General features: G+C 50.1%; 2 protein-coding genes across 2 annotated transcripts in view; both read right to left on the bottom strand.

Annotated features, from left to right (window-relative positions):
• Eps8l2 (EPS8 like 2) overlaps window positions 1-9,685 on the bottom strand; it is a 22,392-nt gene extending 12,707 nt beyond the window's left edge. The window contains exons 1-4 of the mRNA XM_021168945.2: window positions 9,549-9,685; window positions 6,663-6,744; window positions 6,527-6,582; window positions 5,622-5,686 (exon numbers count right to left, since the gene is read on the bottom strand). Coding sequence (XP_021024604.1) covers window positions 5,622-5,686; window positions 6,527-6,582; window positions 6,663-6,706 — 165 coding nt within the window. The 5' untranslated portion in view covers window positions 6,707-6,744; window positions 9,549-9,685. The remainder of the gene's footprint in view (window positions 1-5,621; window positions 5,687-6,526; window positions 6,583-6,662; window positions 6,745-9,548) is intronic.
• Window positions 9,686-12,501: 2,816 nt separating this feature from the next.
• Tmem80 (transmembrane protein 80) overlaps window positions 12,502-16,652 on the bottom strand; it is an 8,582-nt gene continuing 4,431 nt past the window's right edge. Inside the window, exons 2-5 of the mRNA XM_021168952.2 lie at window positions 15,664-15,683; window positions 14,917-15,010; window positions 14,541-14,633; window positions 12,502-12,771 (exon numbers count right to left, since the gene is read on the bottom strand). Of these exons, the coding sequence (XP_021024611.1) occupies window positions 12,566-12,771; window positions 14,541-14,633; window positions 14,917-15,010; window positions 15,664-15,683 (413 nt within the window). The 3' untranslated portion in view covers window positions 12,502-12,565. The remainder of the gene's footprint in view (window positions 12,772-14,540; window positions 14,634-14,916; window positions 15,011-15,663; window positions 15,684-16,652) is intronic.

Here is a 16,652-nt window from a genome sequence, read left to right as displayed (position 1 = left end):
CTTCTCCACTCACTGTCTTAGGTCAACATAACCTGATCTGTAAGTCTGACATGGTTATTATATAGAAAATTGAGGGCTGGTGAGATGGCTCAGTGGGTAAGAGCACCCGACTGCTCTCCTGAAGGTCCAGAGTTCAAATCCCAGCAACCACATGGTGGCTCACAACCATCTGCAATGAGATCTGACACCCTCTTCTGGAGTGTCTGAAGACAGCTACAGTGTACTTACACATAATAAATAAATAAATCTTAAAAAAAAAAAAAATCACACTGGGACCAACTGCGGGAGACAGATCCACTTTAAAAAAAAAAGAAAAAAGAAAATTGAGGTCAGTGTCTCTAACAGACATTTGTCTTCTAAAAAGTCTTCAGGACTGAGGAAATAGTTCTGTGGTTAAGGGTACATTTTGTCCTTGCAGAGGAGCAGAGCTCAATTCTCAGCTCCCGGGTCAGGCAGCTCACGACTGCCTAGAACTCCGCCTTCCTCTCTGACCTCCTTGGACACACACACACACACACAGATACATGTACATACATATAAGTACTAATACAAATTTTTAAAAATCTTCAGTTAAATGCTTGCAAACAGCCTATGAATACATACAAAATATCTTTTCTTTTCCTTTTGCAATACCGAGGATTGAATCTAGGACCTCATGTATGCTAGGCAAGTATCTTAATACTGAATCATATACCCCAGCTCCATTAAAAACTATTATTCATCTCAGGGCTGGGTATGGTGGTGCACTCTGTTAGTCCCGGTATTCAGAAGGCAGATCTCTGTATGCCTGAGGCCAGTCTTGCCTACACAGCAAGGTCTAGGACAGCCTGAGCTTATCTGAAAAAAAACAAATATTTATTTATTTATTTTTTTATTATCCATCCATCATCCATCCACCCATCTGCTTGTGTGTTTTCCTGTGCATATGTGTGTGTGTGCTTGAAGTTCATATGTGCATGCAGCCACCCATGGAGGCCAGAAAACGGCATGAGATCTCTTGGAACTGATGTTGTAGGTGCTTGTGAGTAGTCATATGTGTGCTGGGAATTGAACCCAGGTCCTCTACAAGAGCAGCAAGTGCTTTTAACCACCCTGCCATCTCTCTAGCCCCAAACCATTTAAAAATACTTTTTTCAAAACTATTTTTAATTATGTGTAGGTATGTGTGTCTGCATGTGGGTATGTGCACATGAATGCTGGTATCTGTGGAGGCTGAAATTATAGTTAGCTGGCCTTGAATTCCTAATCCTCCTGATGCTACCTGCTAAGTGCTAAGATATACAGTAGGGCCACCATACCCAGTAGGGTAATATATTTTGCTTGGTTTATCTTTTTTTCTTTTGAGACAGGATCTCTCTGTATAGCCCTGACTGTCCTGGAACTTACTATGTGGGCCAGGCTGGCCTTGAACTCACAGAGATTCTCCTACTTCTACCTCCTAAGTGCTGGGATTAGAGTGTACTGCCATGGCCAGCTGTTTGCTTCATTTTTGAGTTAGGGTCTTACTCTGTAGTCTAGGCTGGCCTGGAGCTTGCTATGCAAACAGCTAGCCTTGCATTTGTGGTGATCCTCCTGGCTCTGCCTCTAAAGGCTGGATTATAACTGTGAGCCAATACACCTGGAAGACATCTTGAATAAATCAATATATGCCAAATACCAAAGTTTATTCAGCATTTGGAAATTTTTCTTAGTTCTTAGATTTTTTTTTTCAAGACAGAGTTTCTCTGTGTATCTCTAGCTGTCGTGGAACTTACTCTGTAGATTAGGCTGGCCTCAAACTCAGAGATCTGCCTGCCACTGCTTCTAGGGTGCTAGAAATAAAGGCATGCACCACTACTGCTTGGCTCAGTATGGGTCTTTATGTAGACCAGGCTGGCCTCAGATTCATAGAGACCCACCTGCCTTTCTCAGTCTTCAGGGCTGAGATGAAAAGTGCATGCCACCATACCTAGCTTCTTTAAAAACAAAGACAAAAACTTGCATGTTTGTGTGTGTGTGTGTGTGTGCTTGTGCATGGGTGCTCATAGAGGCCAGAAAGGGGCCAAGATCCTCTTGATCTGAATTTATAAATATTTCTGAGTAGCCCAACGTGGGTGTCAGGGACTAAATTCTGGTCCTCTGAAAGAGCAGCAAATGTTCTTCAGCTCTCAGCTGTCACTCCAGCTCCAGATATTTCTTTTCAAACAATATAATTGTCTGTGAAGAAAGTCTGGTCTACAAGGAAATCATTAAATTCACCAAAGTCTCAGACAACCATACCAAAGCTCTCTTTTTTAGCTTATGTAACTGGCAGATAATTAGACGATGAAGTTTTAAAAATACAATCTATGGTGCACATACTTTGGTGGTCACCACAGCTGTTTACCTAGGCTAAGATTCTATGAGCAAGAGGGACATTATGCCAAGTGGTGAAAACCTAGTCAGCTCCCCAGAACTTGTGAAGTCCGGAGAAACTACTACTGCCACTTTATTACACCAGCATGATCCCTAGCTACATTCTAAATATTTGTCCTTACAGCCACAGGCAAGTGTAGTTCTCATCCTTCAACAAAGAAACTTTCCTTTGCAACAAAAGGGGACCATTGCAGAAAACCACAACCAATCAAAATGGAGAGCTGTAAACCCCGGTCCCAACGATAAATCTACAAAACAGCTCCCACAGGAAGCATTGTAGACAAAGGGACAGAAAGAACTGTGGAAGAGCAAGGGGATCAGGAGTTTGCTGTGAGACTGTGTCTCCTAGGGGTGTCAGAAGCTACACCCATCACATCTCACCAACATGACTGCCAAACATGAGATTAACAAGGACAACAACAGTAAACGTTCCAAAGTGGATGGGGAAAACCCACCAGGCCTCAGCATTAACCATACACCAAGACCTACAGGCAAGTGAGGAATGCTGAGGGCTGAAGAGATTGGCTTCCCTAAGGCACAGCACACCAAGAGGTTATCCCATACCAAATGGTCAACCCTGAAAGCATACACACCAGTAACACTGTATAGACTGAGCAAGTTGCATATTCAGGAATATACATGTATATACATGCATATGTATATATGTAACAGCAATTGATGGGGAAAAAAAGGCCATGAATTTGAAAGAGAGCTAGAAAAGATACATGGGAGAATTTTGAGGAAGGAAAGGGAAGGGGGGAAATGGTGTAATTATATTATAATTTCAAAAAATGAAAAGGGACTGGAGAGATGGCTCAGTGGTTGTGAGCACTTTTGTTCTTGCAGAGGACCCTGGTTCCATTCCCAGGATCCACATGGCAGCTCACAACTGTCTGCATCTATAGTTCCAGGGAATTTAATGCCTTCCATGGGTACCAGACATGCATGTACTGCACATATATACATACATACATACAGGGCAAAACATTCATACTATAACATAAATAAATCTAAAAAAAATTTAAAACAGCACCAGAAAAAGTAAAAAGCAAAACAAAACAACAACAACAATAAAAAGTGCCATTTGTGCCAGGTATGGTGGTACATGCCTTCAGTGCCGGCACAGGGAAAGCAGAGGAAGGTGGTGGATTCCCTGGAAATCATCCTAGTCTAAATGGCAAGTTCCAGGTCAATTAGGGTTGCATAGTGAAACCCTGTCCCAAACCAAAACTGAAACCAAAGCAACATTAAAACCACACTCCTATTTATGTGGTGAACATGACATGATAACCACTGTGCTAGGGAAACCTCTCACAATGCCATTTGTAAGCTAAAGAATAATTTAAATATAAATATGACCACCAAAGTGAAAATCAGAAAACACTGTTAAAAAAAATTAAAGAAATCTTAATAAATGGAGAAACATCCCATGTTAGTAGATGAGAACACACAACATTGTTAAGATGCCAATTCTCCCTAAACTGATAATAGGTTGGACTCAATGCCAATCAAATGTCAGCAACATGCTTAATTAATTAATTAGAGACAGGGTCTCAAAAATAAAACAAAATAAAGTCGATCATGGGTCTAGATGCAAAAGATTATGCTACCTTGAAAACACAGAAATCTTCAATAGTAGGCTTGCTTAGTCTTCTCACTAGCAGATTAACAAATAACCAGAAAAGAAAAATGGGTATATGGCTAGGTGCCTCCAAATCAAATATGTCTGTTTAATCAAAAGATGTTGACACACATTAGCTAACAAATTACCAACTGGAGGAAGGTTTGCTTTTAGCTTTTTTGTTTTTGTTTGTTTTGAGACAAGGTTTCTCTCAACATGGTTTTCTTAAAATGAAGCAAGAAACAAAGGTGGTGGTGGACCACGGGATCTCCTGGGTAGGGTAAATTTCTCAAAAAGACAAGTGTTGGGGATGCAAGACAGATCAGCATTGCTAGGGATTAGGATGGGGTGGCTTTGGACACAAGGGGCTCTGAAAGTCACCTAGGAGAGATGGGACTGTTTTATGTCCCAGTCTGATAGTAACAGAACTGTACCATCCATTTATTTATTGTAAAAAAAAGTCAGGAAAAGGTCAGAAAAAGCAAGCACAGCTCTGAATGCTTCTCAGCTTCCTTCTCTGGGCCTCAGTCTTTTCATCAGAGAGCAATAGAGAAACCTGACAGAAACGTCTGCCTCTGCCCCCGAGCAGGAAGGAAAGGTTCCTGCAGCAGTGGGGCAGCGTCAAGCAGGATGGATCAAAGTCCAGGAGCCAGGCTGGATGCCCCACGTAGTTCCTCACCAAGGAGGACAAAGTTCCACTTCAGAGAACGAACGGTGGCACACCGTAAAGGAAGAGGTCATTGCTGACCCTTCTGTGCCTCCATGCCCTGTCCTTGGGCACTGAGTGGCTGTGGTCACAAGATCATGGCCCATTGACCCAGGTGGGTGGGTGGTCAGAACCTTGATCGCCTAAGAGAGCAGGGTTGAGGAGCCATGGAGATTCCTGATGGCTCTTTTGGTCTATTCTACAGACAAGGAGGTAAGGTTCTGAGGATAGCAGCCTGCCTCACTTCTGGGGTAAGGGTCCTGGGTAGAGTGGGGAGACGAAGAGAGCCAGCAATACATGAGACCCATTGGGAGTGCTGGCTGCTCAGGGGCTCCTCTTTCTACTTCTCTGTCATTCCTCACCACTATCTTATAAGCTCAGTTTATGGCCAGAAACCCAGCTAGCTCCCAGTCTCAGGAAAGCCATTAAAACATAGTTCTTGAATTCTCAGCAAATTAGAGGTGACCAGGAGAAGGGCCACTCAAGCTGGCAGCTGGTCAAAGGGCACAGGCTATGTCTAGACTCAGCCTTGCTATCCAGGCTCTCTGTAGCTCTCAATAAAGAGTGTCTTTGTTCCATCATGTTCCTCCCAGTGCAGTTCCTTGTTTTGGGGCCAAGATGACAACTTCCTTCCATGGTCTTTTCCGAGCTGCCCAGCGACATAGGTGATGTCTCAGCGCCCTGGCTGCTGTGGGCCATGGGTACCAACCTACAGAGAAGGGTCTGAGCAGGCCCTGCTATGGCTATGAACTCCCTCAGCCCTGAGGAAGCCGTTTCCCCACTATGGCTGGGTCCAGGACCAGCGCAGTGCAGTCCTTTGCTCTCTCTTCCCAACTTCTCCCTGAGCCTCAGTTTCTCCACCTGTCCCTGGAAATATGGGGGTTACTTCCTGGTCCTCACCTGCACGTGATACTGTGAAGTCTCGTGCATGATGACGTTGGAGTTGGAGTACTTCTTCCTCTGCTCTGGATAGAGACACAGATGTCATGCACCCCAAAGAGTAAGACCCAGTCTAGAAGGACGTGACCCCCAGGGTCCACAGGGGAGAACAGTGTCGAGATGAGAGGTGTTGCTCTTTGAACCCCTGAAGGCTGAGAAGCTCCTGTGGGACAGGGAGGAACCCCAGGAAAGCCTCTGGGGACCCCCAGGAGAGGAGAGGAACCCCAGGAGAGGCCCCCTGGGGACCTGAAGCTTTAGAAGACAAGAGACTTATTCAGAATGGGAGGGGGCAGCCTCTCACTGAGGATCTGTTTGGGTGAGGGACAGGAAATGTAGTCTTCTCTAATGGAGGCTGCCCACCCTCCTACGGAAGGGGCCCGGGGCCAAGGATTTCCTATCCTACAAGCTATCACGGGAACATGCCTCCTCTCTGGAGTTCTTGCTTTCCAAGGCTCCAACTTCCAGCATTTAGTAACCAGCGTCCAGAAGCACAAGTTAAGGGCATAGTTGGGGAGGGGCATGGGCAAGCAGAAGTAGCCTAGTCCACTGGAGCAGATACCTGGCAGCTGGGTCCCATCTAACCCCACCTACTTGATCAGATTGCAGGGCTGCACAGTGGAATCAATATTAATGCTCCCTGAATTATTCGTAAAGGCCTCTCCCCTTACAGCAGAGTGGAGAATGTTTAGTAGCCAGGAGCCTTGCGGATAGATATCCAGAATTCTCAGTGAAGTAGGGTCCAGAGGCCTCCTCTGAGCCCTTAGAATTTCCCTGGGCTAGAGCTCAGCCCCGGAGTAGGCAGGGATGAGACCGCCATGGTCACGTTCATCCTCCTTAAGTCCATACCATCCTTAAACTTCACTCACCAAACAGGTCCTTTGCGCTCATCCTGGGCACACCATCAGACCGGCCCAGACTGCCGCTGCAGCGGGAGAGGCAGGTGAGGGCAGGGCTCATGTCACACCCCTCCCTGGGGACTTGAGGCGGTAGGACAACACTTACTTGGCAGCTCCTGGGCAGCAGCTCATGGATGCTGACTGGCTCATGGCGTTCCCAGTGGTAGCCAGTGTCAGGGAGGGCAGACCTAAAGACAGAAGAGCTCAGCTGACCCTTTCTCCTGGCCAGGCTAGGCCTGGGTCTCCTCTCTTATTTCTTTCTGCCCCGCATGCTAGAACTCTCAGTGCTGGGCCAGAGTCCTCAGGGGATCTCTAGGAAGCAGAGTTCTCCAGGCCCATGCTGGTGGTGGCAATGGAGACTCATCTGGCCTAGGACCTTTGGTTCTCTGCAAGGGTGTTCCTAGAAACTGTCAGGGAAGCTCTGATGGAGGGGATGGGTGGGGGATAATCTGAGAGAAGATGGTTCCTTCAAAAACCCTGAGGCAGTGAGAGAGGAGAGGGTAAGGCTGGAGACCTAGGAGGGCACAAAGTATAGGTGGACCCCACTACTCCTCCCTTGCCCCAGGCTTCACTCCTAGGGACCCCTGCATACATATATGTGTGGGATGCTCACAGAGGCCGGCTCCCCCAGATCCAGCAAAGAGACCAGCTCTTATCTCCCTCTTGGGAGACCCTGGAGAGGATGGTTATAGGGCAGAAGTTTTGGGGGTGACTGGCCCCCCCTGGTAAAAACCCAGGTGACTATATACAAACAAGGCCTCTTCAGAAGTAGAATTCCCAGCTCAGACTTCCCCTGGGTACATTTTGGGGAAATTGAGGCATGGCCATGAATGTGAGCAAGCTTTCCTTACAGGCTCGACCTGAGCCCTTCTCTGGATACAACAGAATCTGGTGGGCTGGGCCAGCCTGACATTAACTGAGGGACGTAGAGAGACCTTCAGTGACAGGCTGCCGTTACGCCACTGGAATGACAGGTCGATAACATTTCTGTCTGTCCTTCTGAAGTTCTATGGCCAGCTCTTCCTAAGGACCCACATATAGGTCTACCTTTGTCTGATATTACTAACAAGGCCACCATCCTTCCTAGCTTCAGCATTTGAGTCTGCTAGGGTCAGGCCTTCAGCCAGGAGACTGGTATGAGGGCTCAGGAGTAGGCCTGTAGCACTCTAGTATTTTCTGGTTTGCCCAGGTCTTGAGGGGTGGGCTACCAGGAGGCGAGGACCGTAGGCCTTAGCTATTACCTTGACCAGCTTTCTGGCCGCTCCCCTACCCCCAGCCGAGGTCCTAGCTTATAAGAAGAGGCTGGGCCAGATTTCTAGGTCCACCTATCCATGGAGAATGTCCGGAATGCACATGACCTCAGTAGGTGAGCCCCGGTGTTTGCTTAATGGGATTCCTGGCTAGCTCAGCCAAGGGCACCAGGCACGTGGGACCAGGAATACACACACCAGGACAAAACAAACTGCTAGAGACCCAGGCCTGAAGGCACACAGACTCTGAACAGGCTTGGACACGCAGCCCTGCCCTTGGGGATATCTAGGCCAGGACCTTAGGACTAGGTAGGAGGGATAAGGCTGGGGCTACCTCTACCCTGCAAAAGGTTCCCTCCCTGGAGGCTTCTAGAGCTGAAGTGGAGTAGGGAGGCAGGAAATCCAAACAATCCATTGGTGGCAAAGATGTAACACCCAGGCCTACAAGGCCTGGGGGCTCGGGCTGGTTTTACTGTAGCCACTTTCCGGGTTGAAGGGAGGCCCAGCATGTTAGAGCATTTGGTAGGTTCAGCAGTGGAACAGGAGGAGGCCCCGGCAGGGCAAGGAGGGCGGAGGAACTGGCTCCAAGTTCAAATTCCAGCTCTCCACACTGAGTGACCTTGGGGAGGGGTCGGCTTAGTCACCTGGGCTCTTGGCTGTCCTTGTGGGAGCTGGGTGTGGTCCTGGAATGGGAAGGGGGAGTCCCTTAGGACCTGGCTGGGTCCTAATCTGGGGACAAAGTTCAGGAAATCATCAGGTGGGAGCAACAGAGGCTGAGATGAACCAGAAAGTTGTTTGTGGGAAGGGATGGGTGCATCTGAAGAGACCCAGGCAGGCTGGGAGGGAGTAATGGGCAAAGCAGCGACAGCTCCAGGAGAGGTCCACGCACAAAGTAGGACCACTGAGAGTCTAGGGTGGGAAAGGCCCCAGCAGCCAAGGAGGGCTGCACAGGGGACACAGCAGAGGTGAGCTGTGGACATGTTTTGCCCTTTCCTGCCTCCAGCGATAGTTTTATGTAGTATCGCAGACTTTTCAGTCCCGGGCAAGCTATGGATGTTCATAGCCCCTCCCACCAGCTGATCCCCAACCCCCACATCTATTCCCATCTCCCACCCTCATCCCCTGAGAGACCACACTTCAACTTTGACCTGAAGACTGACTGACTCAGCCTGATGTTTCCCAGGCTCTGGGTTTCTTTTGAGCTCAAACAGCCAGAAAAAGGCCCACCTTTAGGCCCTGGGTGGTATGTCAGGTCAGATCCTGAAGGAGGTCGAGCCTGCTGGATGAAGGCCCTCCCTTCCTCACCACCTCTCTTGTCAACTGCCAGGTTCCCCTCATCCGCCCCAGGGCTGGGAGGGGGCCGGGACCAGGGCGAGTGAGTCACACACCGCTGGCTTAAAAATATCACGAACCACTGGCCACCACCCGCTGGACCGACCGGGCTTTAACCGAGCGGTTCTTGTGCTAAAAGCCCAAGGAAGGGTCAGGCCCGGCCTCTCCCCCAAGTTCCTACGTCCCTTGCCACACTCGCAGCCCCCCTAACTAAGGTTTAGCTGTCCCGAGTCCGGCGATCCGATCCGGGCCATCCCAAACCTCACTCTCAGGTGCTCTCAGCTCCCTGTTCTGGCTTGCCTTCCAAACCAAGCGCCCGGACCCAGAGTCCGGAGCGAGAGCTCTACATCTCACGGCCATTCTGGGAAACTGAGGCTCAGATTGGCAAATTCCCTGGCTGAAGTGCTCACCTGCGCTCCGTCCCTCAGCGCCTGTGCTTGGTTAGGCCCCTCGGTCAGCTTGTCCGCCCGCTGTCTGTCAGAGCCTCTGCGGAGCTCCCTCTCCCGGGACAGGCGGGACCTCTGCTGGGCCGGATAGGCCGGGGCGGGGCTGTGCGAGGAGGAACCTGAGCGACAGGTTACCGAGTCACCCGGGAGTGGGCACGAGGGAGCCTGAAGGAAGGGGGCGGGCCTGGGGCACCATTCCCCCCACCACACCAACTGTGGTTCCGCCTCCCTCGCCTGCCTCTGACTGCCCTCCCAGCGGTCCCCAAAGCACCTGGGGCCCCTTTGCAGCTGGCCCCGGAGAGCAGGGTGCGGCCCCAGCTGCTCTAACTGGCCAAGCTGCAGTAGCAGATGGGGACATGGGCCTGCCTGCAGGGGCAGTACTGGATGAAGCCTATGAGGGCTGCAGCCTTGGGGAAGTCTCAATCAAGCCGCCACCAGGTACCCTCCACCCCCAAGTAGCACCGGGACAGAGCTCTTTAGTGGTTTAGTCCTGGGGCATTGGGTCCAAGGCTTTTTGAGTTTGGGAGCTTTCAGCTCCTGGTGGGGGCCCCTCCCTCCTTCACATACAGGAGTTCTTAAAGTCCCCATCCACTAGAGCATCTCCTGAGGGATGAGCTATCTCTAGAAGAGGGTACCTGTCTCCACCATGTTGACACCCGCCACAAGGCTACCCTGCCCACCTTGCTATTTGACATCTTGGGGCAGGGTTGGGTGAATTTAGAGCAGCCAACTAGCTGGCTAGGAGGAAATAAACAAGAGTTGTGGCTTGCTAGCCAAGGTACTGCCCTTATGTGAACAGGGACCCTAAGGCCCCGGCTATTGTTTCCAGAGTTGGGGCAGAGGAAGTGGGTGCTGCCAGGAAGTCAGGGTCCCAGGCTACAACCTCAGAAGGGCAGGGCCCTGGCACATTTCTCCTGGGCAGTTAGCACTTCCTGGGGTACTGAGGGCCAATAGAACTTTTTGGCCTGGCTTGTTGCCCACTTGACACACTTTGGGACATCACAGGTGAGCTGGACAGAGGAGTGGCAGAAGTGGACCCCAAGCCCAGCTCTTGATGAACCCCAGAGAGGCTTCCTGGTTCATAGCCCTTACTGCTGATCTCACAGAACTGGTCCAATCTTGCTCTGCCTGTGACCTCGCCCTGGCCCAGCAAGCAGGGGTCAAGTGGTCAGCTGTGTAATGGGAGGAGCAGGCTTATGTGTGTGCTCTGACATTCCTGGGCAGAGCTGGGGATGGGTAAAGGGTGGAAAACATGCAATGCAACTCAGGTGAGGCTCCTTTGTGCTGCTGCCGGTCAGTCTTCGTAACCTTTGCTGTGAGGCAGCCCGAGCTGCTGGTGGTAACTGATGTCCACTCTGGGTCACGTGGAGTGAGTGCCACTTCCATGTGGCCAGTAACAACAGGCGAGTGGCTGAGCCCTCCAGACCCACCGGCCTTAGCCCATTCTGCCTACCCAGGCTATACTTGCTCAAGCCACAGGGACATTGTGGAGGGAAGTGCTCGTAGGCTTTCTAGACATTGCTCCTTCCCAAGCCTGCCTGTGGGCTAGGTAGAGCATGTCTCCAGGCCGTTCTGGTATTCACCCGGTCTCTGGGAGACATGAGTTGAAGGAAATCAGCTAAGGATCCATGAGTATAGAAGGTTCCCTGGTCCCAGAGAAGGCTCTGGACGGCCCAGAAACCTACCACCTTCAACACACTTCACAGGGAGGCGTCGGGCTAGTTACCAGGGTGGAGAGAAGCCTGGTAGAGGTTACAGAGTGAGTCCTGGATAGGGCTGAGAAGGGGAAACAGGGGGCGGGGGTGGGGTGCTCTTCCATACTGGACCCTGGGGAAGGTAGGTGGTTATAATGAAGACAGTCATGACAGCATAATTACTTATTTATTTTTTTAAAAGAGAAACTAGATATTTGAACATAACGACATAAACAGAAAACACATGACAGAATGAAAGAAACTGTAAAAAAAAATACTGCTTAAATACTTTTTGAGAAAAAAATGGGCTAGGAAAAGAAAAACAGGAGATGAGATTCATTTGGCATCTACAAAGGCTGCAGTTTGGTGGACTGCGACTCCCAGACTCCTAGACTAAAAGCTGTTCTTTTATTCTGTCTTCTGCTCCCTACAACTTCCCCAACCCCCACCCATGAAAGGGGCTGAGATGGTCATAATACCCAGCTCTCTGTATACTTTTTTCTTTTCTTTTTCTTTCTTTTTTTTTTTTAAGACAAGGTCTCAACGTGTAATCCTGGGTGACTTGCAAATCACTATGTAGACCAGGCAGGCTGGCTTTGAACTCACAAAGATATGCCCATCTTTGCCTCCTGGGTGCTGGGACTAAAGGTTTGTGTGCCACCATACCTGGAATACATTTGCTTTTGTTTCCTTTTCGAAACCAAGCAGTTTCATTTCAGGGATGGCCTGATGGGGAGCCAAATCAGAGGGCCACTGGAACACAAGACCTGCCATCCTGCAGCTCCAGAGGGATCCCAGCCCTGGACCAAGGCCTGGTAACTAATTACAACAGGCTCTCAGAACAAGACCCAGGGCCAGCGTGGGAAGCACAGGACTCAGTAATCCGTGTGTGAGCAAACACAGGGTGGTGACCAGCACAGTTTGTACACTCCTGCCAGGAAGCCATGTTTCTGGGGCTGAGACAAGGTGGAGCTGCAGGGCTGCCCCTAGCCATTGACTTCCTGAAAGGCTTTATCTTCTACTGTCTGGGGATCATGGTGGTCCCGCTATAGTCAGCACCCCAGCCACAAGACCTGAGAAGACATTTCTGGGATTCACTAGGCTCCTGTCCATGATGGTCATCTTCAAGCTTCTAAGTTTGTCCCTCCCTGGCTCTGGTATTCCCCCCCCCAAAAAAAAATGTATAAACTATCTACAGACGATCAATAAAAAAGACAGTCTCCTTGTCTGGGCCAAGGAACCTGCTGAGGGCTAAGGAGCAGTGCTGTGCAGGTTACCCTGCTCCGTCTACCTGATGAAGTCAGCAATGACCACCACTTGCAGGCCAGCCTCCAGCCCGTGCAGCACCAGGAGAACAGTGCTGAGGACCGAGTCCATCCACAGTACCAAGGTCTGCCAGAGTAGGAAGTGAACAGAAAGGAGGCCACTGACTGCTGTGAATGCCAGGCTGGCAGCCAGTGGCACTTCAGCCTCCATCAGGTTGCCTTTTGTGCCTGGGGAAGAGAGCAGACATGAATTGAGGTGGGGGTTGCAGGACAGCTCGCCAACTCTCGCCAACTGCCCAGTGCCAGGGTGCTTGCCAAGGGTCAACGAATTCATGGGATTGGTGAACACTGCCCGTTGGGGCCACTCCATGTCAGAGAGTAACAACAGGGAAGGCTCAGATTCTGTGCTCTTAAGGCACAGTTTGGTTTGAAAACTGTGGGCATTTGCCACCTTATTTCTAACTCCAAGTGGGATCAAAGGGATTTTGTTTAAAATATCTAAAAATATTTCAGTCTGGGCTAAGGCAGGCTGGTTCTGGAAAATTTCATGAATACTTATGAAAAACAAAACTGCCCACTTTACAAACAAATGGGTCAGTCATGGAAAATGCCAACTTGGAGCTGCCAGTAGCTGACCAGCTGCCAGGAGTGCCGGAGGGTCTGCTGACCCCAGCTGCTGGGGGTGTGTCTGAAGGTCTGCTGACCTGAGCCCTGGGTGTCTGAGGAGGCAGACTCTAGTGGATGGGGTGGGGGGGGGATACTCATGGGCCTGCTGAGTACTAAGTGCTTAGAGAGGTCCAATGCTGACAGCCCCCTACAGGGTACTCTAGGAGTTGGGCTGACTGTTCATCAATGCAGCACGTTTCTGGGGACCATGGGAGCACTGCCTACTGAGCAAGCTGTGCAAATTCCAGCACAGTCCATGGCAGCAGACACTGTAGCTCTGTCTAGAATGACCAGAGAGGACTCTCTACTCCCAGAAGAGAGGGGGGAGGTACCAGATCCAATCAAAAGAGAAGGATCAGAGCCTGACAGTGCAATGGTCCTGGATGTAGCACCTCTTTTATGTATGTCTGTGACTGAGTATAGGAAGGAGTAGGGGCAGAGCTAGAGACCTAGACCTGTGCTGGCACTGCAGCACTGCAGCTACGGTAGGAAGACGTCCGTGGTTTACTTTTGCACTCCTTGTCCATTAGAAGAGCCTACCTGTTCTGACCCTAACCCTGCTCTAAATGAACGGTGTGATTTGGGAAAACAAATACAAAGGAGGGGGTGGGGATGTAGTTCAGTTGTTACAGTGCTTGCCTAGCATGCAGGAGCCCAAGGTTTGATCCTATCAACGCACAGTAACTGGATGTGATGACGCATGCCTCTAATCCCAGTGCTCAGGAGGAAGAGGCAGAAGGAACAGGAGTTCAAGGCCAGCCTTAGCCACAGGAGACTCTGTCGATAGACAGACAGACAGACAGATAGATAGATAGATAGATAGATAGATAGATAGATAGATAGGCAGGCAGGCAGGCAGGCAGGCAACTGGCTAAGAGTGGCCTCTTAAGGTGGGAACTGATGTGGTACCAAGCCAGCTTGGGGAGGCAAGGTCCCCTGTCCCTGCAAGGGACCTGGCAAAAACTCCAGACTTCCTTTCTGCCAGACTTTCTCCCTGAGGGCTGAAGCCAACAGGGAAGTGGGAAGTCCAGAGGGGAGTTCGGGAGCTCTGGCTTTAGGCTGGGCTTCCAGCCTGAGTGCGGCTGTGGTACACACATCCTTCTAGACAGGAGGATGTCACCAGCGTCAATTAGTCTTGGAGCAAGTCTTCTGAACAAATGGTTAATACTTAATGACAACAGAAGGTGATACAGCAAGGCACCAGGTAAGGCTGCCTGAATGACAGTGACTCCAAGACCCACACTATAAAATGATTAATACTTAAAGGTTCAGAGAGTTTGAAAGAACACCTATGGGACCACAAGCATTTTATGGTATCACGGAAAACTCACCTAGGTAGAGCTGAGCTACTTCGAGAATTCCCATCAGAAGCAAGAGAACCAGATCCAGGGCCAGACAGTTACAAGGATAGCTGAAAACCTGACCTAGGAACACACACAGCCAGAACTCAGATCAGTTTATTAGGGGCACATTTCCTTTGATGGGCCTGGCGCTCATCACCTTTTTTTTTTTTTAAAGATTTATTTATTATATCCAAGAATACTGTAGCTGTCTTCAGACACACCAGAAGAGGGCGTCAGATCCCATTACAGATGGTTGTGAGCCACCATGTGGTTGCTGGGATTTGAACTCAGGACCTCTGGAAGAGCAGTTGGTGCGCTTAACCACTGAGCCATCTCTCCAGCCCATCCGGTGCTCATCACTTACTTTTGTATACAATCATCAGGAGTGTAGCTAGGAAGTACAGGGCAGAGTAGAGCCCACTGAGGTGGAACAGCATCTGAAGAGGAACTGACGAGAGCTGGTGAGTAATCAAGGAACCTCAGGAATTCTGCCACTCAGAGCTGCCAATCAGCAGGCCCGGGACATTCTGACAGAAGGGCACATACAGGTGGACATGGAACCCAACCACTGGCCCTGCCTACTTGGGGCTTCTACTGCTACCTGGGCTCCTGGAGTGCGCTCGCCTGAGGGCACCTGGTGGTCATGGGAGTGATGCTGGCCCCTTCCCACCCTGGTAGGGCACGGTCAGCACCCCAGTCCTCAGCAGATGCAGGCAGGACAGAGGGAGTTCTTTATTCTGATTCATGTCACAAGTTACAAAGAGGATCCTGGCAACTTTCTTTAGAGAAAATACATCACCTGGCCATTCAAACTAAGGGCGTTTTTCCTCCTGCCCTGTTGGTTTGGTTGGTGGCAGGCAAGTGGCCATCCCCTTAATGTGCCAGGCCCAAGGAAGAAACAAGGCTGAGCTGGTGAGTGACAGAGCCAGTATACCATGGAATACCTTTCCCTCTTATAAGTTACTAGTCAGATTTAAAGAAAGAATGGGAGTGGGGGCCCATGAAAGGCACAAAAAGGCTGAAATCTGACTGTGCCAGGTCTTCAACTTAGTGTAGTCCAGCCCTGGGGGGCTATGCTTGGTCAAGGCCTTGGGAAGCAGTAGCAGGATACCACCTTGATGGAGCCTCTCCCTGGAAGACAAAAGATAGCCAGTAAGACACCAACAGCAACAACAGGGTGGATGTTAGTTCTCTGACTCCATGTTTATAAACGGAAGTCACTATGGCTGCAGCTAGGGTCTTGAATTGCCTCTACATCATCCCTTCTAGGACACTGTTTCTGCTAGAATTTTACTTAACTTCCCAAAATAACTGTCTGGGGGTGGGGTGGGGGGAGAGTACTTTCTGAAGCAGCCATGTAGCTATGCAGACTCTCAGACCATCTCCTGCTCCACACAGGTGTTATTTCCCTCACCTTGTGAGAGTCAGCTCTAGGGTGTGATGGAGCCTCCCTTGTGTCTCTGGGTCTGAAGTTTTCTGTTTGAAAATCTACCTGGCCCCTCCCTGGATGGATGTGTCCTGGGTCAGACTGCCTGTCTGGAGGCTCACACCAGCTGCACATTCATGCTGTGCAGGTCTCTACACGTGCATGCACACCATACAAACACAGACTTTGGCCAAAGCCTCCTGTAGAAGAGGCTGACTTGCGAGCAGAGACAGTGCAGCAGCAGCGGCAGCTGAACCTGAGCTCTGCAGTCCGCTGCCTGCCTGCCTGTGAGTTCCCTGCGCTCCCTAGAGTTTCAGCAGAGAAGGAAGTGATGCCTTGCTGACTTTCTCTGGGTCACTTAACTTTGAAGGCCAGCCTGAAGCTGCTTACTCTGGAGTTGCGGACTCTTGCATGGCCAAGTCTGGTAAACTGGTAAACACAGGACATTAGTAACAGCCTTTGGACAGCCTCCCAGCAGGCACACGTGTGGGAGCAGGAAGCCAGGTGAGTGGCTGGAGTGGCATTATGTTTCCACAGGCTGCTCTAGTAAACCTGATCTGTTCTTTTCCAGGCCCCAGCTAAACTAGGCCTCGTAGATACTGGTCAGTATTTGGGTTGGTTTTACCTTCATTGGGGTTTTCTTCCTCTTGAATCATTTTTTTTTTTTTTTTTTT

This window comes from Mus caroli, chromosome 7 (assembly GCF_900094665.2).
Source record: "Mus caroli chromosome 7, CAROLI_EIJ_v1.1, whole genome shotgun sequence".
Classification (NCBI taxonomy): Eukaryota; Metazoa; Chordata; class Mammalia; order Rodentia; family Muridae; genus Mus; species Mus caroli.
The sequence above is the reverse complement of the archived record's forward strand: the minus strand, read 5'-3'. Positions and strand labels throughout refer to the sequence as shown.